The 27,022-nt window shown below is 38.2% G+C and overlaps 1 protein-coding gene across 1 annotated transcript in view; it reads right to left on the bottom strand.

The window, feature by feature from the left end:
- The window catches only part of SETD2 (SET domain containing 2), a 185,547-nt gene that overhangs the window by 2,126 nt on the left and 156,399 nt on the right, over positions 1-27,022 (bottom strand). The window contains exons 16-19 of the mRNA XM_006868803.1: positions 23,325-23,459; positions 18,372-18,511; positions 13,094-13,205; positions 931-1,011 (exon numbers count right to left, since the gene is read on the bottom strand). Of these exons, the coding sequence (XP_006868865.1) occupies positions 931-1,011; positions 13,094-13,205; positions 18,372-18,511; positions 23,325-23,459 (468 nt within the window). The remainder of the gene's footprint in view (positions 1-930; positions 1,012-13,093; positions 13,206-18,371; positions 18,512-23,324; positions 23,460-27,022) is intronic.

Raw genomic sequence — 27,022 nt, 5'->3', positions numbered from 1 at the left:
AATAGGCAGGACTTTCTTTAAATTTCCAGTGGTTCCCTATAACCCACAGACACACAAGGCTTTCTAAGAATTATCACAATGCTGTCCCTCCTCATCTTTCAACACCCCTCGTACACCCTGGGACAGACTAAACTCCTTGGAATGGTTCTTAAACTCCCTCTTACCTTTGCATATTCTGCTACCTGAAGTTATTATGTCCCTTCTTGGTCCATCTGGCCAATTCACACCCTTGCTTCAAAAGAGCCTTTCCTGAAACCCAGAGTAGTGGCTGCCAGCCCTGTGGTGGCGTGCTCACCACACATCTGTCATTACTTATGTTCCAACAGACTATGAACCCTTCAATCAGTGAAGGAACACTGTAGTGCAGAAGCTGGAGGCCCATAAGGCAGAGAAGTTCAGTGTCCTTTGACTAGAAACACACACTTCCAGTTACATAAAGAGATGATACCTTCCCTCAATCCCTTGATGATTAAATGGCAGTCAAATATGCCACCACAGACAGAGAACTGAACTTGGAGCCGAAGGCATAAGTTCAAGTCCTCTACAAAACAAGAATAACAATCCCCATGTTGCCTAACCCAGGGCTATGGTGAGGATGGCATAGATATGAAAGCTCATCCGGTTGTAAAGGAATATACACCAGTGTGTCAGCACATTAAAACTACACAGTTGAATCACAAAAGCAAGCTATTACCCAAAGGCAGGGGAGCATACCACCATAAATCATGTTTTGCCACGGATAATACAAAAGGCCCACAGGAGAAGAGGTAAATGTGGTCTGCAAAGAGGCTCTTACCAAACCACAAAAGAAGTGGTTGAAGAGTCTTCAGTAAGACAAGCCGTAGATCCTGTGTTCTTGGCTATTTTTCAGGAATGGAATGACTCAGGTTTAAGTCTAAAAAGATTAGTGCCCACCTCACCCAATCTTACCTCTTTTCTGAATACTTCTTTGCTTTTTTTGGCCAGCTCACTGGAGGTATCTGCTTCTGCTGTCTTGGGCTTTTTCGATGTCTAGAAATGGAAGAGAAACTGTTAACGGTGCTAATATAAGCAGTCAGTTTAGTGATGACCTGCTGTCCCAGAACCTACCTTACTTTCCCCAACAGTTGGGCTACCTGATTGCTGGGCTTTGGCTCCCTCTACCTGACAGTCAAGTTAAGCCAAGCTCAATTGAACAGCATTTCTCCCAGCTCTGACAGTCTAGGATCCCAAGGCATGCAAGTCATCTCCCCACACCTTTAACAGTCATAAGCCCCTTCCCAGTAAATGTACTTTTCCATGGGAAAAAAAAATATGAACATTCCTCTTGGAATATGAGCCACTTCAGAAGGATCTCAAAAAGCTGCAGGTGTGATTACAGGTACCTTCATTCTTATACTAGAAGCTTACAGCAGATAATTTTTCAACTTCCCTACCAGTTCCCCAGTTTTGTTTTCTATAAACAATAATGAAGGTGCTAAAGAAGTGATTCAACTCCCTCAGCTCTGGTCTAGTCCTAAGCAGAAGTGGCACTCCTTGGCTTTGGGCTGCTACAGCTTTCTCAATTTGTTATAAAAGCTTTTATATATTTTTCATTTTCCTCCTTTTCTTCCTTAACTGTAGCACAAAGGAAATGAAGGGCAGGAAAAGAAAAAAAACATCCAGCCTCTGTTTTCAGGAAACAAAAGAAAACACAAGTTAACTATTTTCAAATGTTTTAATGTGGGATTTTGTAGTTAGAAATTTTTTCAGTTGTAGAGAAAATGTGGATGTGCTTCAGAACAAGGGATCAAGAATTGCTAAAATAAGGAAATGTTAACACGTGCTCAGTTCTCTTTTAGAACTTACAAGTGGGCAGCAACAGTAGTAAGTATACAGAAAGTGCCTTCAGGGATGTTAATCAACTTTAGGCTCCTGGTCCTAGGGAAGCAGCCAGGCTCTCAGTGACAGTACTGTTTGGATAGGAATGCTCTGCTTCCCTCTGAATGGGTTATGTGTTCAAAAAGCTAAATAAATCCAGTGTATATTTAATAACTTTCTAATTTAATCCCTAACTTGGTGAAGTTGGTAAGGCTTTACAAACAATGCTATGGAGCACAATCCACTTAGCTCTGTTGGTCTTTTTGAGCACTAAGCCAAGTAGGATTAAGAGAGGAAATGTTCAAATGAAAACTCCCAGACTTGCATTACAGAAATCATGAACAAAGATGAAGTACTAGTGAATACTGAAATTCATGCCCTCCACCTCCCTTCTTAGTCTGCAGTCTGCAAATCGCATGGAAAATAATCTTGGAAACTGGTTACCACTTAGCCAAGTCTAATACCTAGAAAGAGCCAGTCAAAGATCATATCTGAAAGTCACAGACCTGAAAAGTCTGGAGACTTCTCTGTCCCTAAGAAGTCCTGTTTTAAAAACCTCAGCATTTTTACTACATATAAACTGCCCAAAAATTTAAAATCAAGTATTGTTAACCTCCCCAAATGTCCAGTGTCAATCTAAAATATTTTAGCCCAGATAGGACATTCACCTGAACCAGTGATAAGCATGCAGCACGTAGAGTCTCTGACACTCTGTGAGTCTAAGAATCCAAAAGAGAAAGGGAGGTGGCTATGATAATGAAAGGCAGAGTTCCCACGTACTTAGAAACCATTGGCTTGGCATGTTTCTCTGGGAATCTGTGCAAGCAGTGGACAGATGAAAGCACAAATGAGATCAGCAGGTAGAGGGTCTGGCATAAAGCTGGTGCTCACTGCCTGTAGAAGCTAGCCTTGACGTCAGCCTTCATCTGTGGCACGATTAGGCTTATCAAGGAATCTGGTCCACATATGATAAAGGAGGTCCACGTAGCTTTACATTATCAAGGTGAGGTTTAAACCCTTCTGGTTTAGTACAGCAAATAACCTTAAAGTTGTGGGTTTGGCTCTGGAAATCACACAATAACTATGTAACAAAATACATGTAAAATCCATCCTTTATTATACACAGACACAAGTATGTCACATAGCTCATGTGGCCTTGGAACCTGGGTGTGGCTTGAGAAGTTCCAGGAATTAGTCCTAACAAAGGGAGAATACACTATATATCCAGCTAACACTTCTTTCTCCCTGAACTTAACTATTACCCACTGGAAAATTAAATATAAAACGTTATTATTCAATGAGGAACTATATCTTTGGGGGCAACTAGAACCAAGAAGAAGGAGGAGAAACTGAGCCAACAGAAAATACTATACACATACAACCCAATCTAAACTCTACAACACAAGAACATATATGTACACATCAATTATCAAGTAAATATCCATGACAAGGTTAAGAAAGAATCCTTGAAAATAATAAAAACTCAGAATATTTGGGTTTTGAGTTGCTACTACTGTAGGCAAGTCCAGGTGTGGTGCTGTAGGACATACACTCGGCTGCTAATCCCAAGATCGGTGGTTCAAACCCACCAGCTGCTCTCGGATCTGACTCATACAGAGTTGCTATGTATAGTGACCCTGTTATCAGATTTCTCAGGAGCAGCTGGTATGAACCATCAACCTTGCAGTTAGCAGTCCAGTGCTTATCCTATGTGCTACAATAGGGATCTATCACACAGAAAAATGGAGTTCATAAAAATCCTGGAACGAAGGTCCTAAAAACATCACTAGGCCTCAGACCTTGTACATATGGCCTCAAGGTGCAGAGCAGCCCCAGGTTTCTAGCTGATGGCTAGGCTGTATATACTGGGCAAGTTAACCGTCTGCTCTGCAGAGATCTAGGTTCTGGCTTCTGAGTCTGAAAATCCTCTCTCAAACATAATGACCTAGTTCCTTCTCATCACCAGTGAGTGAGCCCAAATGGAATCCTGAAAATTGCCCTTATTCCAAAGAAAGTAAGAACATCAAGAAAAGACTAGAAGTCCATGATTACACCTTCTGCAACAACTTCAATACAACAAATATTTGTTAAATGTTGTTGTTGGTTTCAACTCATAGTGACCCTGTTAAGGGTTTCTGAGGAGCAGCTGGTGGGTTTGAACTGCCGACCTTGTGGTTAGCAGTCCAGTGCTTACCCTACAGTGTCACACCAGGAGTCCACACAAATATTAGGGGCTTCAATGTTTTTGGAAAAATGGAATTATATTCTGCTGACTACTAATTTAATATTAACACTTACTATGCCTCTAGGAGAATGTGAAAAGCCAGGAGGCAGCAGTAAATAAACTGTAGCCCATCAGTTGTCATACAGTCAGCAATGGGTTTTTAAAGAAAGACTGAAGAATTGTGACTTCACAATCCATGGATGGATGATGGAAGAGAGTCTGAGATGACCAAGAGGAAGGAACAACACTGGCGGAAGACAGGAAGACTCTTTCAGATACTAGTCTCATCATTAAAAGCTTTTACCACTACCCATCCAGCAACACGCAGGCTTTGAAAATTACCTTCCATTACACAATTTCTCTAAGTGACATCACATCCTCCTGTGTTTCTACCATCCATTTACTTTAATGATGACTGCAACCTAGATGCTAACTGTCTACCCACCATTCTTGTCTTAAATGAGGCAGAAAGAATAAAGACATGTCCCACAGGCATCCTTTTCCTGTCTAGTATATGGTAACTAGTAAGAACTAGGTTCTGTTGTAAGACTATGATCTGGAAAAGTATCCAAATACTGACATCTCAAGTCTTTGAACTCATGCTTCAGGGTCAGGTTGATGGGAAGATCAAAGCCCACTTGAGTTTCTTCACCTACTACACATCCATCAAAAGGTTAAACAGAGGACATAAGACTTTGGCCTGGATTTTCTCATATAAGAAAAGACCAAATTAACAAATCAGAGACAGAAGTCGAAGAAGCCAAGATAACATTCATGGAGTTTTTCCTTACCTTAGGTTCCTGTCTCTATCAAACCCTTCCACAGAAAATACATCCAATTCTAGTAAAAATGTGCAGTGATGCAGCTACATTGAAGAACAGTTTGACAGTTTCTTTAAAAAGTTAAAAAAAAAAAAAAAATTTGCCACATGACCTGCATTCTTAAGTATATACTAAAGGAAAATACATATTCAAACAAGCTGTGTACATGACTGATCATACACATCCAGAAAAACTTCAAAATGGAAAAGCTCAAGTAAGTGTCCACCAACTGTTCTATGTTTCACCTTAGCTACTTACACAGCACAAGTCTACATAGGAGCTCCCTCGAGTCTTTGGTTCAATGCCAAGACACCACTAAAAACAAAGGATAAAAAACAAATGAAACAATTGCCATCAAGTTGATCCCAACTTATGAGGACACCATGTGTTCTACAAGGTTTTAAACAGCTGATTCTTTCTGAAGCAATTTGCCAGGCCTTTCTTTTGAGGTGCCTTTGAGTAGACTCAAACCTCCCACCTTTAGGTTAACAGCTAAGTGCATTAACCATTTGTGCCATCCTGGGACTCTAAGCTAGGAAAAAGGTGTTGGGGAAAAACTACCATCATACAGCTATAAGCTAAGAATTCTCAGAGCTCACAGAAGGCTAAATGACAGAGATGAGAGACTCAAGACAAATTGGCAGAGTAGGCAGATGTGCTGAGCAGACCTTTGCAACAAGGACATAGGAGACCAAATGAAACATACAGATAATGACCCGGGAGGAGCTCTCAACTTCAGACGGAAGGACAGAGAGGTATACTGAGTGCCCACTAGAAGTGGAAGCTAAACAGGAGTAGTGAGAGAGAAGAAAAACAGACGGGCAGTCTGCTGGTCTAGAGCAGCTATGCCCTTCTTGAGCTTCAGAATGTAGCTGGAGGTTTGCATCAAGGGGGTGTAGTTCTCCCTGCTTTCCAGTACCTTCCTGGTAGCCAGAGGGCATGGCCAGTCCCTACCTTCTCCAATGAGAGGCCAGTGGCACTCCTCCTGTATAACCTTTGACGCCGCCACCTGGAGTCAGGTGATGGGCATACCACCTCCTCATCCCAAGATGCATGAAGCTGTCCTGAACTCTGCCACACAAACAGCAAACAGAAAACTTCGTTCACAACTTCCAGTTTCTAACACATTCAACTTCGCCAACAAAGAGCCTTCCAAAACACAAATCTAGTCACGTCACTGTTCAAACCACTTCAGAGGTTTCCCACCACCTAAACAGAAAATGGGGGTCCAGTTCCTCAGCATGACACATGATCCTGTCCTTCTACTTGGCACCTACCTATTTCTAAGCTCCCAGCTTGCACTTCACAAAGAGTCTTCATAAAAAAAAGGCCGATTTTCTGAACACTAAATAAGCAAAAATGGACTTGTCCTAGTTGTCATTTGCTTTGAAAAACTCAATATACATACACCAGATTAAAGCAGAATCTTATTTTTTGCTGACTTTAAAATGTTTATTATTTTTTTAAAATTAATTTTCATACTGCTATAGAAAGTTTTTCTTGGAGTACTGGTGTGGCACTTTAGGATAAGCACTGGACTGCAAGATCAGTTCAAATCACAAAGTCAGTGGTTCAAACTTATTATCGCTCCTCGAAAATCCTATACAGGGTTGCTATGAGTCAGAACTAACTTGAAAGCACTTAAAAATAAGAACACACAAAGGTTTAATGTTTCTTTGGCAATGAAATACAAGGTAATTTTACAAATACATTAAAAAGTTATCTTTGCCTAAGAAACAGTATTTACTGTGTGTGTACATAGTTGACTGGCAAAACTCTCTTCCACACAGCACCCTAATTAACTGAGCTATCTCAAAAGGAGTATTATAAGATTTCCTAATAAAGTGAGAAAGATAGACAGACACACACCTTCTCAAAACAGTATCAGGGCCCCATTCATAGGCAACCTGCATTAGCTGCCAAATACAATTTAGTGGTAAGAAAAATCCTCAGTTAAAAAACAACAAACAAAACTTGTAAGTTCAATTCAAATACTGTTTTCGTTTACCTATACGTTAAAAAAAAAAATTAATCACCTGCTATTCCAAATGTAGCTAATGCTTATTTTTAAAATGAGTCTTTTTATTCCTCCCCCAAAGTAACTGTGTTATACAGTAAAACCTGCAAAAACTGCAAACTTTCTAAGATGGAAACCTGTCAGAGAAGAACAAATTCAAAATATTTCCCACTAATAGAGAGCAATAGCAAAGTGGTAAGACTGCACGCTATCAAAGACGGAAAACTTGTGAGACCCAGAAAAACAAGGCCTTTCTGCTAGGTTCTGGTTCTCACAGTTTCCCTGTTATCTTTGAAAATAAACAGAAAAACAGAACAAAACAAAATCCAATGCTGGTGACAATTTCACTTCTTTAATTGTCTGAAAGACTAAAACCAATTTTCAAGACCATGAAGAGATAGAAATTCCTATAGTTTCAAAAGATTGTTTGTAGACTATGCAGCAACTTGTTGTCTTTCTTTCAGAAATCTGTATGATTGATCCAGATCTTTCAGAGTCCAAAAAGCTGTGGATTTGAATGTGGTTTCACTATATTCAAAATCTACAAACCCTCTGCGTAGCAACCTCCTGTGAATCTACCATGAAACCCTCGAGGGGTGGTAAAGGCAGCTCCACAACCATGAAATCCAAAAACTCCTCTGCCTCAATAGCCCTACTGTGCCACGGTTTTGATGAAGTGGGATTCGAAATGTTTCAGCATTTAATTTTCTTAGCAAAGAAGGACTGAATTTTGTCATAATAGCAATTAAGCCCAAGTAGACCTTCTTCATCAGCATTTCCTACACTGTCTTGGGTATCAACTCCTGAGTCTTCTTTATCTTCACCAATTACAGGTTTCTCCTGCCTATCAAGTTGATCATCTTTTAAGTTTATTATAAAATTGTCAATTTCTTCTTTGTTAAATTGTGTATTAGCACCTTCAAAGTTTTCCTCACATTTTATCGGACCATCTCGTCAGATACCAAATCTTCTGCTCCTACCTTGATGGCCCTTGCCATCCACTTGTTCTTGCTATCACTTCTAAGTTGCTCATTTTCTGACCTCAAAACTTTGGGTACTTCAACTTGAGTTAACTGTGTTTATAAAGATCTTGTATCCTGTATAAAGGCAGAACCAACTATACTACTTTGGGATAAAGTACCAATGTTTGCTATTTCTATTCCAAAGGATGTCAAGGAGCTTTTAGCAACACTAACAGCACACCAAACTGCTACCTACTAAACTTATGTTGGCATCTTGCCAAAAGGCCCATAGAAACCCACTGACTGGAATGAAGTAGAGAACCTAGTGAAAACAGAACAAAAGTTGGGTCTTTAGGTTCACAGTGAGGTCCTTAATATCACTTCTGCAGAATATAATATATTCAAAGACTTCATCTACAGGTGGAATTGGATGATCAGCTTGGTCTGTCTTCTGAACCAAAGGAGAAAATAAATCTGCTTGTTAAAGTCACTCGTGTATAGTATTATTGTTGTAGCAACACTAGGGAACTAAGACAACATTCATCTTTGACAATGGTGGTCTCAGAGTTGATGGTAGAGGATGCCCTCGAAACAGATGTCTGCCTAGACGAGACTGATCTTGCTGCCAATGTAATTAAAGGGTTTCTCTGCTCATGGCTCCATTATTGTGGCCACCAGCTAGGGGCCGCTCCCAGAGAGGCAGATTTCAGGTTGCCCTCGTAGTTCTGTACTCATGCTTCCTTTGAAGACACCAATAAAAGCCACCTCATACTTCACAACTCTCGCCTAGAATCCAACCTTCAAGCCATCTTGAGGTGGCCAAAGAAGTGCTGGCCTGGGGTATGCACTCAAAACAACGAATCTAGATAAACAGTTATGGTGTCCAAGAGATTGGCCTTTGTGCAGAAATAAATTCCTCAATACTTTATACATTTTCCCCCATTGCTCAACTATATTCCTGTATCAGAGAATTTCTTGTCAAAACTGTTTATTTTTCCAAAGATACAATTAATACACCTATAGATGTCTGCAGACAGGCAGTTGCGAGGGTATTTTAGGTTTGCTTTAACACTTTTGATCATTAAAGTGGCAGTTGCTTTACAATCGTCGACATAATCCTAAATAAGAAAATGTGGCAGAACCATAACTTGAATGAAATGGTTCACTATGTATCTTTTTTACCTATGCTAACCATATTGTGAAGAGAGAAAAGCACCTCCCACTGGATAAAATACAAAAGGTATGAATTAGCTCCTACTTAAAAACTCTCCCCTCACTCCAGAGCTTTCCTTTCTTCCTTCTCCAATTGTATTCCATTTCCCCCACTGACTTAACATAATTAAGCATCTCTTTTTGTTTGTTTTTTTTTTTTTTTAAGTATGCAGGTTTTAATCTATAAACCACCACTCATCTGTCAGTTTGTCATACTGTGATGGTACTTTAAATACCAGCAGAGTCCTCCATGGTGGACAGGTTTTAGCTGAGCTGCCAGACTAAAACAGACTAGGAAGAAGGAGAGAACAAACTATTTTCAAATATTTAATCACTGAAAACCTTATGAGTAACAGTGGTACACTGTCAGATAGCACTAGAATATTGTCAGACATAGTCAGACCTGAGCCCCTCAGGTTGGAAGGCACTCAAAATATGACTGGTGAAGAGCTGCCTCTTCAAAGTAGAACTGACAGTGATGACGTGAATGGAGTAAAGCTTTCGGAACCTTCATTTGCTGATAGGGCACAACTGAGAAACAGCTGTAAACATCCATTAATAATCAGAATATGGAATGTATGAAGTGTGAATCTAGGAAAATCAGAAGTTGTCAAAAATGAAATGTAATGCATAAACATTGATATCCTAGGCATTAGTGTACTGAAATGGACTGGCATTGGCCATTCTAAATCTGACAATCACAAGGTTTTACTATGCCGGGAAAGACAAATTGAAGATGAATGATGTCTTATTCATTATCAAAAAGAACATTTCAAGATGTGTCTAGAAGTATAATGCTGTCTGTGTGATAGGATAATATCCAAACGCCTACAAGGAAGACCAATTAATACTACTATTATTCAAATTTACACAACAACCAAAAAGGCAGTGATAATGAAGTTAAAGAAACCTGTCAACTTCTTCAGTCTGAAATTGATCAAACATGCAATCAAGATGTACTGATAATTACTGGTAACTGGAATGCAAAGGTTGCAAACAAAGAGTATCAGCTGTTAGAAAATACGACCTTGGTGACAGAAATGATGCTGGAGGTTACATGATAGAATTTTCCAAAACAAATTACTTCTTCATTGACAATACCTTTTATAAACAACATAAGAGACAATATAGACATGAACCTCACCAGATGGAATACAAAGAAATCAAACTGACTACATCTGTGGAAAGAGATGGTGGAAAAGCTCCATTGTCATTAGTCAAAATAAGGCCAAGGGCAGATTGTGGAGCAGACCATCAATTCCTCATATGCAAGTTCAGGCTGAAGTTGAAGAAAATGAAAATAAGCCCAAGAAAGCCAAAATGACCGTAAACATATCCCACTTGTATTTAGAGATCATCTCAAGAACAGATTTGATGCTTTAGAAATTAATGACTGAAGACCAGAAGAGTTATGGGATAACATCAAGAACATCATATAGGTAGCAAAGGGTCATTAAGAAGGTAAGAAGTAAAATACCAAAATGGGTGTCAGAAGAAACTCTGAAACTTGCTCTTCAGTGCAGAGTTGCTAAAACAAATGTAAGAAATGCACAGGTAAAAGAGATGAACACAAAATTTCACATAGCAACTAAGAATACAAGGGCAAATATTAGAATGAAATGTGCAAAGATCTGGAGTTCAAAAGCCAAAATGGAAGAACACACTCAGAGTTTCTCAAGCTGAGGGAACTGAAGAAAAGATTCAGCCTCAACTTGCAATACTGACAGATTCTATGAGCAAAACATTGATGCAGAAAGCATCAAAAGAAGACGAGGCATACAGAGTGACTGCACCAAAAAGAAATGCTCGACGTTCATCCATTTCAAGAGGTAACATATGATCAAGAGCAAATGATACTGAAGGAAGAAGTCCAACAATCACTATAGGCACTGGCAAAGAACAAGTCTCCAGGAATTGATGGGAAACAAACAGTAATCTTCCAACATAACTAACGCGGCACTAAAGTCACTCATTCATCTATGCTAAGAAATTTGGAAGACCAACTGATAGGAAGAGATTCATATTTGTGACCATTCCAAAGAGAGGTGATCCAATGGAATGCAAAAATCAAAGGATAATATCATTAATATCACATAAGTAAAATTTTGCTAAATATAATTTAAAAACCAGCTGCAACCATACAATGACAGAGAACTTCTACAGGTTCAAGCCAAATCCAGAAGATAACATTGAACAGGGGATGTAACTGCCAACATCAGATGGATTTTGGTTAAAAGCAAATACTAGAAAGATGTTTTCCTGTGCTTTATTGAGTACACAAAGGTTTTTGATTGTGTGGATCATGAGAAGCTATAGACAACACTGTGGAGAATGAGTATTCTAGAACACTTAATTGTGTCATGAGGAACTTATACATAAACCAAGAGGCTGTTGGAACAGAACAAGGGAATACTGAATGGTTTAAAATTAGGAAAGCTGTGCACCAGGGCTGTATTCTTTTACTATACTTATTCAGTCTGTATGTAGAGCAAATAATTCAAGAAGGTGGATGATATGAAGAAGAATGTGGCATAATGATTGGAGGATGTCTCATTAACAGCCTGCGATATGTAGATGGCACAACTTTGCTTGCTGAAATGTGAAGACAACTTGACAGTATTTACTGATGAAGATCAACCACCACAGACTTCGTTATGGGTTGCACCTCAATGTAAAAAAAAAAAAAAATCCTTATCATGGACCAATAAATAGCATTAAGATAAATTAAGAAAAGATTGAAGTTGTCAAAGACATCATTTTGCTCAGCTTAACCATCAGCACTCCATCAACACTCATGGAAGCAGCAGTCAAGAAACCAAATGAATTATTCCATTAGGCAAATCTGCCACATAAGACTACTTTAAAGTGTTCAAGAGTAAAGATGTCAATTTGAGGACTCAGATGTTGAGCCAAGTCATGGTATTTCCAACAGCATAACATGCACGTGAAAGTTGGATAATGAATAAAGTAGACTGCAGGAAAATCTCTGATTTCACTCAAGACATTTCACTCTTAGAGACAGTACTGAGTGGGAAGGGGATAGAAATTATAATTCAGTCACATAGCATTTGATTTTTATGACTTAATTCCAATTATTGTAATGTCAGAGCAAGGAGAAACAAGCATTTTTTCCTACTTTGTTCTGTAAGTTTATTTCCACAGTAAAGTCTCTCTACCTCAGATTTTTCTAAGTAGTAGTTTTACACTCCTTTGAAGAAGTTTTTATGTAGCCAGTTTAATATCACTCCAGACCCACCAGTTCCAAAATGATAAAACATTAAACCACACCATCCAGTAAGACTTCAGGTTAAAGTCAAAACACACTTGAAAAGAAACCATGTACAGTTAATAAGAAAGGGGCAGCAGAGCACCATGAATTAAATTATGAAGGAGTTTGACTACTATGATTCTATTTGTGTGTTTATAATAAAAAGAAAGAAAAATACATATGTGTGTAACTTTGCAATCCTTAAAACGGTTTGGGAGAATACAGACTAAAGCAAGGTTGTTATTGACATTTTGAGCTAGACAATTCTTTGTTATGGAGACTGCCCTGTGTATTAAAGGCTGCTATTCCAGTTTCCCTGCCCCCATTCCAAAATAGGTCTCTAAACATTACCAAATATCCTGAGGGGGACAATGGCCCCTGGCAGAGAGTGTTTGCATCAGACTGCAAAGTCATTTGAACTGCAAGGTCAGTGGTTCAAGCTCACCAGCTGCTCCTTGGAAACCCTATACAGGGTCACTATGGGTCGGAATCAACTCGAAGGCACTAAACAACAACAGTATTAGTGGGATAAAAGGAGAGCATCTGAAAATGTATTGCTTTGATTATTTTATTTTTCTACATATGTCTGTGCTGTGTGGAAACACACTTCCTTCTTAGCAAGCATTTATTACATACAGAACTTTTCAGAAAAAGGAAAAAAGAATACCAAGACTAGGTGGCTATTGGTCTTAAAGAATGACAGAACACAGACTCCAAAATGATCAGGGAACATGTTTAAGTCACACTCACCTTCATAGGGTTTTCATCATAAGTTGGGGTTCCTAGGTCCATCTCAGCTTCATGCTCGAGGCTGGTGTCATCTCCTGGGCTTTCCCAAGTAGGGGGATCCCACTGAGTCTGCCTAGAAAAAAGTAAGTACAGCTATGCTGTCATGGCCAGGAAATGGAACACACTGACATAGGTGTCTCTGCTCATATATAAACAACATCAAATCCAACGTGCAATATAATAAGTCATTGCCATGAAACAGACACATCATTCTGGTGTCAACCTAGCAGCACCAATTCTAGCGGAGAGACATACCCTCTCTTTGTTTGGCATCATAGTTCTTCAGTGATGTGATAATACTGGTTGGCTGTCAACAAAGGCAGGCAGTATATCCAAACATCTTACTTGTGTCTCGTCTGACTTTTAATGTCCTAGAGACAGGATTTAGGAAAGTCTACAAAATACATGGAATACGTACTTGCTTACCTATGCTACCTCAAACTCAATCAGTAGTGACTGTATTCTAGTATGTGCTTGGGACAAAATAAACCACAATGCACCCCTTTTAATCTCTGAGTATGTGAGAAAACGGTCCCTTTTTTTGTTTGCAATTCTGCTGTTTTATTTTAGTGACTGACAGCATGGAATATATGTTTAGATTAAAAACTGTGCCTTCTATAACAAAGTGAAGAGACAATCTACAAACGGTATAAATTTTAGGGAACCATATATTAGATAAGGGCTTAATATATAAAGTATATAAAGAACTCTTTATAATTTAAAAACTAAAGGAGTTAACTACCTAATAAAATATATAAACTGGGCAAATATATAAATTACCATTTCATAAAAGAAGATTATCTACACGTGAATAATGACGTGAAAAGATGTTCAATGTCATTAATTACTATGGAGATGCAAATGAAAACCAGAATGATAGGACTTGATAACCAACAAAGTGGCTTTGATTAGAAACAAAACTAGAAAATAACAAATGTTGGCAAGGATGTGGAGAAACTGGGACCCTTACCCACTCTTTGTGGAAATGCAACATGGTATAGTCATTGCAGAAATTGTTTTCCTCAAAAAGTTAAACATAGAACTGCCAAATGACCCAGAAATTCTATTCCCAAAAGACATGGAAGCAGGAACACAGACAGACATACGTACACCAATATCCAGTGCAGCACTATTCACAAGAATGAAAAAATGAAAAGAACCAAACTGTCCATCAGCAGATTAATGAACAAACAAAATGTGGTATATACGCACTGCGGGTTAATGCAATGGATTGTAAGGTTGGTTTGAACTGCAAGGTTGGTGGTTCAAGCTCACCAGCCGCTCCTCGGAAACCCTATACAGGATCGTTATGAGTCGGAAGCGACTCAACGGTGCTTAACAACGACAACATATATAAACATACATATATGTTTAAACCTACCAGTTCTTCCTTGGAAACCCTTTACAGTTTCACTATGAGATGGAACCAACTTAACAGTACTTCACAACAACATACATATTTACAAAGTTTTTTTTACAAGTCTATCTTCTGCTAAAAAAAACCCTGAATTGACAACAAAAAGAAGTGCTCAGCCATAATCCCTAAAACTATGGTTCTTAGTCACTCTCATGGCTCAATTTTCAGCCAAACTAGACATGTCTTTAAGGGGAACAATAACACTAGAGAGGTACACACATCTTAAAATAACCAACCATTGAATATCAAAAGGGCAGCATTTACCCAAAGACAAAGTTCAAAAGAGTTAGGAAAGAGGAAGCACAGTGAGAAAGAGAGATAAGGGATTTTACACTGTGGGGATTGCATGTAATAAAATACATATGAATTGTTGAATGGAAAACTCATCTGCTCTGTAAACCTCAACCCAATTCACAACACGGCAGACAATAAACATGCAAAGGTTACCCACCCTCCAAAAAAAATTTTTTTAAGTAAGTTAAATCTGTGGAAATAAGGAAATTTATGCTCAGGTGCCTGAAGTCAGCAGTCACTGGGAATGTTATAATAGAAGTCACTTAAAATGTCAGAAAGCTTTGAACATAACCTGTAGGTCAATCCTGCCATTAATTAGTCTTCTACATTCCTACAGTACCATTCTTTAGCTAACAACATTGAAGGCACTCAAAATTTGTTTATAGATGACTGTGAAGACGGGCTAACCTCTAAGGAACTAGTTTAAAACATGGTTCAGCAGTTCAACAGTAATAAAAGTATCAAAAGCACCTGTGGGTTTTATTAGAAAAAAGATTATTGTCTGCTCCTAGGTGTTAGTTAAGGAAAATCTAGAATAAAAAGGGGAAACATATATATATATGTATATATAAAATCACTATATTCAGACAGCAACACACTGAAAACTTGTTTTGTTTTATTGAGGTACTTTATATGGGAGTGAGAAAAGCCATTCTGATTAGAAATCAAAAAATAAGAAAATATTTGACTACATGAAAAATGTACTTTTATATCACAAGACATTGCAAACAAAAAAATTTGCAATGCACTTGACAAATAGATCTAACAATACCAAAGAAAACAGATAAATGCCCATACAACCAATTCACAAAAGATACATATGGCCAATTATCTAATGAAGATCTATCTCAACAATCTAAGAACTGGAAATAAAAATAAAATTTCTCACCTATTACATTTATGAGACTTAAAAATTGAAATTTCTGTACATAATTTGTGGGAGTCTAAACTGAATACAAACTAGCTTTTTAAATGCTAAAAATGATAAATACTATCAATTAAAACTTTGTAGATAATAGATCATCTTTGGCCAACTTCTATGAATCTACCGCCAAAAATGACTATCCCTAAGTATGTTCAGTGTAGGTTATGTTGTTGTTATGTGCCATGGAGTTGGTTCTGACTCACAGTGACCCTGTACAGGGTTTCCTAGGCTGTAAATCTTCATGGGAGCAGAAAGCCTCATCTTTCTCTCACGAACAGCTGGTAGTTTTGAACTGCTGACCTTGCGGTTTGCAGCCCGATTTGTAACCACTACTCTACCAGAGCTCCTTAGTATAGATTATAGTTTAGGTTATAGTTACATATAAAATAGTGAACAGTCTATCAATCAGGGGTGAGTTCTATAAAATTTGATGTAACCATACAATAGAACCATTATCATTTTACCATTAAAATAAGTATGGCTGTGTCTAATCAAACTTTGAAGTCCTGGTGTGGCACTGAGGGTTAATGCAGTGAACTGCAAGGTCAGTTTGAAGCACAAGGTCGATGATTCCTCAGAAACCCAATACAGGGTGGCTTTGAGTAGGAGCTGACTTGATGGCACAAAACAATAAAACTGTATTTGTAAAATAACAGCCCAGGGACACAGTTTTTGCTAACCTCTCCAAGAGGGCAGAAGCAATTATTAAACAGAACTTGTTGTTGTTAAGTGCTGTTAAACTGGTTATGGCTCATAGCAACCCTGGTAAAGAGTTTCCAAGGCGCTGCTGGTGAGCTTGAACTACCAACCTTGCAGTACAAACTGAACTTGCAGTCCAGCATATTAACCCACAGCGCCACACCAAAACAGATCTTGTTGTTGTTGTGAAGTGCCTTCCAGTCAGTTCAGTCCCATAACGACCCTGTATAGGGTTTTTGAGGAGCAGCTGGTGAGATTGAACCACTGTTCAAACCGATTTTGCAGTCCAGCATATTAACTCACAGTGCCATACCAGGAAACAAAACAGACCTTAGTTCTATATTAATTAATATATATTAGGTACATAAAGTAGGCTACAAAACAAGAACCCTAACAATTAACATAGGTAGTATACCCATGAGTACAAACATACTGCACATCAAAGTACACATACCCATATAAAGCTGCCTTAAATATATTTTTCAAAAAAAATTTAAGTGAATTATCTTGGACTTGAGTGGATTTCCTAAGATTTATAATTAGTTTTTTCCTAATTTCTATTTTGCTTGTTTTCTATAATAGAATGAATAATTTTTGACAAAACAATCCAGCTATTTTCTCTCGTGTTTACTTAATTTTTTGCCAATTCAACGTTTAACAGATGTACAACTTATTAACAGCAATCACATTAGCTATGCAACCCTATGCGAATCAATGCTATTTTACCATTCCCACTAATCAAAAGTCAGTATTCCAGAAGCAACCACTTGCTCCTAGTAAACTGCTAATAAATGTTAGTCTCTACACATCTTTCTGTTTTACTTTTTTTATGTGACTCAATACAGTAAGTTGTACTTTTTGACTAGCTTATTCCACTCAGCATAATGTCTTCAATCTCCATCCAGATTGTAATATGCAGCAAAACTTCATTTAACTTCCTAATATCTCATTCTAAGTATGTAGCACTTTTTTTATGCATTCATATATTGTTGGACATTTAGGCTTTTCCACCTTTTTGGCTATTGTGAACAACTCTGAATCTCTGTTTTGATTCTTTTGGATAGATACCTAATAGTAGAATTGCTAGATCATAAGGAGTCCTGGTGTGGTGCTATGGGATAAGCACTGAGTCACAAGGGCAGCAGTTCAAACGCACCAACAACTCATACAGGGTAGCTCTATGAGTCAGAATTGACTCAATGGCACGTAACAACAACATGCATTTCAGAGGGTCCTGGTATGGTGCTGTAGGATCAGCTCTGGACTGCTGATCTCAATGTCAGAGGTTCAAACACACCAGTTGCTCCTTGGAAACCCTATAGAGGGTTGATATGAGTTGGAACCGATTTCATGGCACTTAACAAGAACATGCATATAAAAGTTGGACAATTAGTAAGGAAGACCACAGAAAAAAACAATGCATTTGAATTATGGTGTAGGTGAAGAATATTCAAAGTACTGGAAAACAACCATGCCCACTGATTATGTAATATCTAATTCTTGCTCTTGCACATGGGCCAAGTTAGTAGTTACCACAGAGACTGTACGGTCAGTAAAACTAGAAATGTTTACTATCCAATCTTTGTAGAAAAGATTTACTAACAACCCTGATATCTACAATTTTAGATAAAGACTCTACTACTTTTCACACTTCTTGGTTTTCTCCAAAAGAATGTTTGCAAATTAAAAATATAAAATATATAAAAATAAAAATATACCCAAATACGTCCAAAAAAGGACAAAATGCAGAAGGTCTGACATACATTTAAGATGCGATTCTGGAAATCCAACAGCCCTCAAGCACAATGGACAGCTAATGATGACAAATCTATAAACCTTGCTGGTGGCAGATTTTCTGACCAAGTGAAAACAGAATTTTGGGGTACCCACATAACCTTTCTTACCTTGTGATTACATGGTAATAATAAATTTTCCCTTCTGGATCTCGGGCTGTCTTCCAGTTGGGAGGTAAGACAATGGTTTTTGGTTTGGGAGGAGAAGGAGGTGGTAGATCCAGGAGATTATTTGTCACAACCATTTCAGGCTTAAAAACACACACAAATAAGTTTTGATTAGTGATGTTGCTTCCCATCTGGATGACTAGGAAAAATGACTAATAGCAACTAGCAAAATGTACACTCACCCACTCTTTATAAAATTAGGTTAATGAAAACATACCATCAGGGAAATAATAAAAATGCAGTGTATATACAGAACTTTTATACTAGAAATTTTAAGATGACTTCAAGTCTACCACCTACAATCACATTAAAAAAATATTCACCAACTCATTATCTAAAGCAGTATTTTTCAACTTTTAAAAACAAAATAAAACAAAAATGCTAAATAGCAATTTTAGGACACTGATTAGCTGAGTGAGCTTAGATTTAGAGCTGGTTTTTTAAAAAATATATATATATATATCTGAAAAGCAATTGTGAAGGAATGTCAACATTTATCCATTAAATTTTCTCTTTACCTTTTTTCATTATGCTTGAAATACCATAAAACCCTTAAAAAGATATACTTAATTTTGTTTTGTTTCTTTTACCCCAGAATCAGATAAAATGTGCCTATGTTTAGTCAAATACAGGCCCCTGAGGATTGTTAGTTTATGTGTACTCCCCACCACTACTTTATCTGCTTGTGCTTTTTTGTGGGCAGAGCTTAAGTTCCACTCCTTCCACCAGAGAATGATTCTTTCTTCCTCAAGTACTTGCACTTTATGCTTTACCTTTCGAAATATTAAACTTGGATTATTTTTAGTACTATTCATTGTGACCTTCATCTCTCTTACTAGTATGCCAGCTATTCATATTTGTATTCAACATAACTAGAAAAGCCCAGCTTACAACAAAAACTCAAATGATACCTTATTCCCCAATTGCTTCACATACAATCTTTTCACTCCTACTGTCTAACACCACAGTCACTTGCTGGAATTGCATCAAGAGCCTTCTTCAGAACTGTCAGAGGATTCTAAATTGTTAAACTGATATCACTCTTCTGCTTAGAAATCATTCAATGGCTTCTGACATCAGCTTCCCTTTTCATCAAAAAACAACAAACAAGAAAATCCTTTAAGATTTTGCCATATCCTTCTATCCATGTTGTGGTGGTGTTGTTAGGAGCCAACAAGTCAGTACCAATTCAAAGTGACCCTATGCACAACAGAACAAAACAATGCCTGGTCCTGCTCCAACCTCAGAATTGCTGTTACACCTGAGCCCACTGATGCTGCCACTGTGCCAATTCATCTCACTGGGGGTCTTTCTCTGACTCCCCACTCTACCAAACATGAAACCCTTCTGAAGTGACTGGTCTCTCCTGATAATATGTCCTTAGTATGTGAAATGAAGTCTGGCCACCCTGGCTTCCAAGGACGGCTATACTTCTTGGAACAAAGATGTTTGTTCTTTTGGCAGTATGGTACTGTCAATATTCTCCTCCAACACCCTAACTCAAATGCATCAATTCTTCTATGATCTTCCTTATTCACTGTCCAACTTTCGCCATGCATATGAGGTTATTGAAAATACCATAGCTTGGGTCAGGCACACCTTAATCCTCAAACTGACATCTTTGCTCTTCAACAATTTAAAGAGGTCTTGTGCAACACATTTGCCTAATGCAATAGGTTGTTTGATTTCTTGACTGCTGCTTCCATGTATACTGATGGTGGATCTAAGCAAAATGAAGTCTTCGACATTTTTTTTTTCTTCTCCATTTATATGGATGTTGTTTATTGGTCCAGTGGTGAGGATTTCGGTTTTCTTTACATCAAGGTGCAACCCATATGGAAGGCTGTGGTTATCAGTAAGTATTTTATGTCCTCTTAACTTTCAGCAAGAAAGGTTTTATCATCTGCATAATGCAAGTTGTTAATAAGTCTTCCTCCAAACCTGATGCCACGTTTTTTTTTTTTTCATATAATCCAGCTTCTTACATTATCTGCTCAGCATACAGACTGAATAAGTATGGTCAAAGAATATAACCCTGGTGCACACCTTTCTTATTTTTAACCATTCTGTGTTCCCATGTTTTGTTTGAGAAACTGATTCTTGGTTGATGTACAGGTTCCTCATGCGCACAATAAAGTGTTACGGAATACCTATACTTTGCAACATTGTCCATAGTGTGTCATAACCCACACAATCAAATGCTTTTGTGTACTCAATAAAGCACATGTAAACATCTTTCTGGTATTCTGTGCCTTCAGCCAAGATTCACCTGATGTTAGCAATGATATCCCTCATTCCACATCCTCTTCTAAATCTGGCTTGAACCTCTGGAAATTCTCTGTCAATGTATGGTTGCAGCTGTTTCGGTATTACCTTTAGTAAAACTCTACTTGCGTAGGGTTTCAATGATATTGTCCAATGATTTCTGCATTTCATTAGATCACCTCTCTTTGGAATGGACACAAATATGGATCTCTTCCAATCAGTTAGGCAGGTAGTTATCTTTCAAATTTCTTGGCATGAGTGAATGTCTGCAGTGTCGCATCAGTTTGCTAAAAAATTTCAATTTTGTATTCCAACTATTCCCAGTGCCTTGTTCTTTGCCAATGACTTCAATGTACCTTGGACTTCATCGTTCAGGATCACTTTTTTTTTTTTAATTTAAGTTTTTATTGTGAATTATGTGATAGTTTACATGGGAGAACATTAGCTTTACATTCATCCTATCAGATATCATTTCATTGCCATGGTTATAATCCCCTCCATGCATCATCAAACAACCAAAGGGTATACCCCACAAGCATGCCCCTTGGTCGTTAGCACACAGCCCCTCTCCATCTCTGGGTCTAGAGTCCCTAGCCGTTCCATTTCTCCATGTCATCGTCTCTGCCTCCATCTCTAGCAACAATGTTTCTCTGGGTAGGATCCCACACTCTGCTCTTCTCCCTTGATGGTCCCAGTGACTTCTGCTCCTGGACTGCAAAATCAAGCACTCCCCTCCTTCTGTTACGGAACGTCAATTTTTACATTTCCAACCCTCATAGTCAGTCCTGATAGCAATTATTCACTACTGTACCTCAAGAGTCTTATCCCCATCTGCTTTTATATCAGCCTTGTCCAGGCAGATTGGAAACCAGTCAGTAGAGATTCTATCTTCCCTTGCACCCTCTGGAAATAGGCTACATCATGAAAGCTTGTAAGCCAGTCACTTCTTGCCTTTGTACCCCCCCATTTTGTGTAGCCAATGTCCAAGTTGCCCATCCCTGTCAACCCTGTAGGATCACTGGCTCTTGATCATATACTACCTCTTGAAATGATTGAACATCGACCATTCCTTTTGGGTACAGTGAGTGACTCTGTATTGCTTCAATCTTCTTTTGATGCTTTCTGCATCATTCAACATTTTGCCCATAGAATCAATCCTTTAATACCGCAAGTCCAGGCTTGAATATTTTAATTCCCTCACCTTGAAAAATGCTGAGTGTGTTCTTCCCTTTTGGTTTTCTAACTCCAGGTATTCACACATTTCTTATGATATTTGATTTTGTCTTCTCAAGTAGACCATTGAAGATTTCTGTTCAGCTCTTGTACTTCCTCACTTCTTCCATTTGCTTTTACATCTCTATGCAAGAGAACAAGTTTCAGTCTCTTCTGACACCCATTTTGATCTTCTCCTTTTTTCTTGTCTTCTTAATGACCTTTTGCTTTCTTCCTGTATGATGTTCTTGATGTCATCCCACAACTATTTTGGTCTTTGGTCTTTATAGTGTCTCTTGCATCAAATCTGTTCTTCAGATGACCTCCAAATTTAGGTGGGATATGTTCAAGGTCACATTGTGACTCTTGTGGACTTGTTTTAATTGACTACATCTGTGGGAACAGACAACGGAAAAGTTCTATATCATCAGCCAAAACAACGCCAGAGGTAGACTGTGGAACAGACCATCAACTGCTTATATGCAAATTCAGGATGAAGCTGAAGAAAAGGAAAAACCCATGTTGTAGAATCCCGAAAATTTTGCTCTATATTTTACATATTGTATAATATTTTTGTTAAGTGCTGCCAAGTTGGTTCCAACTCATAGCTAACCTGTATAGCATTTTCCAAGGAGCAGCTGGTGAATTTGATGACCATGGGGTTCACAGTGCAGTGCTGATCTTACAGCGCCACACCAGGAATCCATTATTGTACAATATGTTGTTCTTAAGTGCCTTCAAGTTAGTTCCAACTCACAGTGGCTGGTGAGTTTGAATCATCGATCTAGTGATTCAAACTGACCTTGTGGTCCAGTGCTTTAGCACCATACCAGGACTCCACTGTACAATATACATACTAAGTTTTCTTTCATTCAATACCTTAATCGAATGACATCTGGTCAGGTATCATATTCTGTTGTGTTTTTGTTAAGTTCCATTAGTCGGTTCCAAATCAAATAACCATGCAGGGTTTTCAAGGATCAGCTGGTGGGTCTGAAGTGCCAACCTTGTGGTTAGCAGTTTAGTGTCACACCAGGACTCCAATATCATATTCTTCTTGTTGTTAAGTGTCGCGGGGTGGGTTGCAACCTTTGCGGTTCAAACGACCTTGCAGTCCAGTGCTTATCCTACAATGCCACACCAGGTCTCTCAACATCATATTCTAGTGCTCATTAAATACTAATTGATGGCGAATCTAAAATATTATTACTTCAAAAGCTCTTATCAAAACATAAAATCAAAAGGCCAGGTAAATAAATACAAATGATCCTAGGAAGAAAATGTCTATCAATAAACAAAGCTGTAAATTCCACAGAGTTAAAACAGAATGGAAAAAAAAAAAAAAAAAATCCAAAAGAAAGCCAACTAGAGACAAGAAAGGCAGCCAATGAAAGTTTCAACAACCAAAATATTTCTTACTGGCTGTAAGGGCTGAGGCTGTCCTGGTGCAACAATTGTAGTCACGGCTGCAGCTGGCTGTACCACCACTCCTTGTGGGTGAGCGGTGAAAATCTGTTGTCCCTGGATGTACTGAAGACTCGACTGCGCAAAACTCTAAAGCAAAGATAAAATGAAACTAATTGACTTTCAAGTTGGCACATTCTTATTGGAATATACATTCATTAACAGTTTTTTGGTTGCATCTAGTATGTATATTTGGATGTTGTTGCTGTTGCTAACTGCTGTGGAGCCAGTTCCAACTCAGCACCTTGTATAGGGATTTCACAGAGTGGTTTGGGCAGTCCAGTGCTTATCCTACAAGTAAGTCTCCAATATATTTTAATATAAATGTGCAAACAAATTTTTAAATTTTCAAACACAAAAGTTTCTTTTTTACTTTGATTATGATTTATCACAACTAAAACAAAAAATGTCAATTGTTTATCTTCTAATGAGACTGCAGTGCTGCTCCTAGGATAAAAGAAATCTTTCAAGGAAATCTTTCGCTATTAACTCTGAATAGCTTTAATAAGTTGTTCTGACCAGAAAAGAACAAATAAGATGAGGCAAGAAAGGGATCAAAGTTTAACCTAGTTTTCTTCTAGCTTGTTATTGTTGTTGTGAAGGGCTGCAGAGTCTGTTTCAACTCATAATGACCTGTACAGGGTTTTTGAGGAGCGGCCGGTGAGTGTGAACTGCTGGCCTCATGGTTAGCAGTCCAGTGTTTAGTCCAGTATTTAGCGCCACACCAGACTCCTCCAAAACACAATTTCTTTCAAGAACAAGAACAGAATTCAAGGCACCTGACTTCTACAGTTTTATGATCCAGAAAAGCCAATCATTTTAGTCCTGACTACACTGCCCATACCTAAAGTTATATTAAGAAATAAGTACCATGGCCAGGATGCAAGTCTACTCTGGAACTGTTTCTCATCAGTAAGGAAAAACTACGTAAAGATGTGACACAAAGCCTGAATAACATCCTTGTTGTCTTAAAAGGTGGTAAATGCCTAGGAATGGAGCAAATACACACTTAAGGACAAATTGTGAATAAAGCCACGATCTTATTAGCGGAGATTCTTCAGGTAAAATGATTGATTCAGAAACATTAATTGATAAGGACTTAAAATACAAAATGGAGTAATTCTAAACGATACTAGCATAAAAGAAAAGTACCCAAGTACTGTGAATAAGTGATGAATAACTTCATCAAGTTCAATGGCCACAGCCTGCAGTATGGGTTGCACCGCAATGTAAAGGAAACAAAAATCCTCACCACTGGACCAATAAGCATTCTTATCAACGGAGAAAAGATTGAAGTTATCAAGGACTTCATTCTTCTTGGATCAACTATCAACACTCATGGAAGCAGCAGTCAAGAAATCAAATGATGTACTGCATTAAGCAAATCTGCTGCACGAGACCTTTTTAAAGTGTTGAAGAGCAAAGATGTTAGTTTGAAGACTAACACGCACCAGACCCAAGACATGGTATTTTCAACAGCTTCATATGTATATGAAAGGTGGACAATGAATAAGGAATACCGTAGAAGAACTGATGTATTTGAGTTATTGGTGCTGGAGGAGACAATTGTAAGCAAGCACATAGACTGCCAAAAGAACAAACAAATCTGTGTTGGAAGAAGCAGAGCCACCATGCTTCTCATAGGTCATTCGGACATGTTACCAGGAGGGATCAGTCCCTGGAGAAGGACGTCATGATTGGTAAAGTGAAGGGCCCAGTAAAAACAAGGAAGACCCCATTACCCCGAAAGGTGGTAAATGCCACAAGACAGATTGGTACAGTGGCAGCAGCAAGTAAAACAATAATTGTGAGGATGGCACAGGACTGGGCAGTGTTTCATTCTGTTGTGCATAAGGTCACTATGAGAGCTCTTTCAGGAACTTAAGACCAAGTCTTATATAATGTAACCACAGTTGTTGTTATGTGCCATTGAGTTGGTTCCAAGTCATAGTGACCCTGTATAGAGTTTCTGAGGAGTGGCTGGTGGGTTTGAATAACCAGCCTTTCAGTCAGCAGTACAGAGCTTATCCTACAGGACCACAGTGTAAAGACCACCTCAGTCAATGTATAGAACTATTCCAATAGTGCAAAGAACTCCCTCCCACTATCCCTTTGAACTGGTGGGTGTGAACTGCTGACCTTGTGGTTAGCAATACAATGCTTATCTTACAGCACCACAACAGAACAATACAATTAAACACTTAAGGCATATGATGATTTAAATCTACCATTATCAATATCCATTATCTCATGCAAACCTTAGCCATTCTAAGGCATTCTACTCAGTTTAGAGATAGAAAACAAAGTCTTAAGAACCCAAGCACCTGTCCCAAAGACACACAGTAAATGATGGGTAAGCAATCTAAACACACTAGTGATGTGCTATATGCTTCTCACTACACAAAAACCCAATATCATTTCTGATAAACTATTATGAAGGGGGAAAGGAAAGCTAATCAGAATCACCATACTACATTTATCCATTATTCCAGCATACACCAAGTCAATTGATGTGTTGTTAGGTGCCATCAAGTCAGTACTGACTCAAAGAGACCTTACAAATAGCAGAATGAAACACTGCCCGATCCTGGGCCAACCTCACTACTGCTGCCACGCTTGAGTCCATTGATGCTGCCACTTGGCCAATCCATCTCATTAGGGGTCTTCCTCTTTTACTCTGACCCTCCATTAATAAAGGACTCCTTTATAGGACAGACTGGAAAAATGTCAAATCTCAGTCTTTAACATTAATGACTAAACCTGAAATGAATCTTTTGCTTACTGGGATGGAAAAGATACATAAATTCTGCTGTATAGAAACTACCACATGACCAGTAAGCTCTTAAATGGGTATCTCATTGCTGAGGCATCTTTAATTGTTCTTTGCTGTTGCTCGGGTTCTCCCACCTTGCTTTTAAGAATATTATTTTAGGAATTGGAATGGGGAAGAAGTAAGTAATTTCTCTTATATCTATGATACTATTCCTAGGGAAAAACTCAAAATTTATGGCTCATTCCACAAAAGAATATGGCAAGACCTAGTAGGAAAAGTTGTGAGTTTTGGTGTGGTATTGTAAAATAATGCACTAGACCACAAGGTCAGTAGTTCAAAGTCACAAGTGGCTCCTCAGAAAATCTTACACAGGGTCACTATGAGTCAGAACCTACTCAATAGCACTTTACAGCAACAAGTAGAAGTTAGTATCTAAGAAGAAACGTGTTTCTGATCCATAAAACATTCTATCCCTACTGCCATCACGTCAATTCTGACTCATAGTGACCCTGTAGGACAGAGTAGAATCACTCCATAGTTTCTCCCAAGCTATAAATCTGCACAGAAGCAGACTGCCTCATCTTTCTCCCATGGAGTGGGTTCAAACTGCCAATCTTTCAGTTAACAGTCCAATATTAAATCACAGTGCAACTATAGTTCCTCAAAACATTCTGCAGAAGGTTAAATTAAACATATAAAAAACACTCTATATCATTTAAAAAGAACATTTGTAGTTAATATTAAATTTAAGCCAAATATCAAAAGAAAAACTAAGTGTAAGAATATTCAACAGAATGCTCTTTAAAATCATGAAAAAAATAATTCTTTATTTAAATGACTACTCTAGGGGAATGAATAAGGACCTAACAACCAAAAGAGA

This window comes from Chrysochloris asiatica, unplaced genomic scaffold (genome assembly GCF_000296735.1).
Source record: "Chrysochloris asiatica unplaced genomic scaffold, ChrAsi1.0 scaffold00124, whole genome shotgun sequence".
Taxonomy (NCBI): domain Eukaryota; kingdom Metazoa; phylum Chordata; class Mammalia; order Afrosoricida; family Chrysochloridae; genus Chrysochloris; species Chrysochloris asiatica.
Note: the sequence above shows the minus strand (reverse complement) of the source record. Positions and strands in the feature narration are given on the sequence as shown.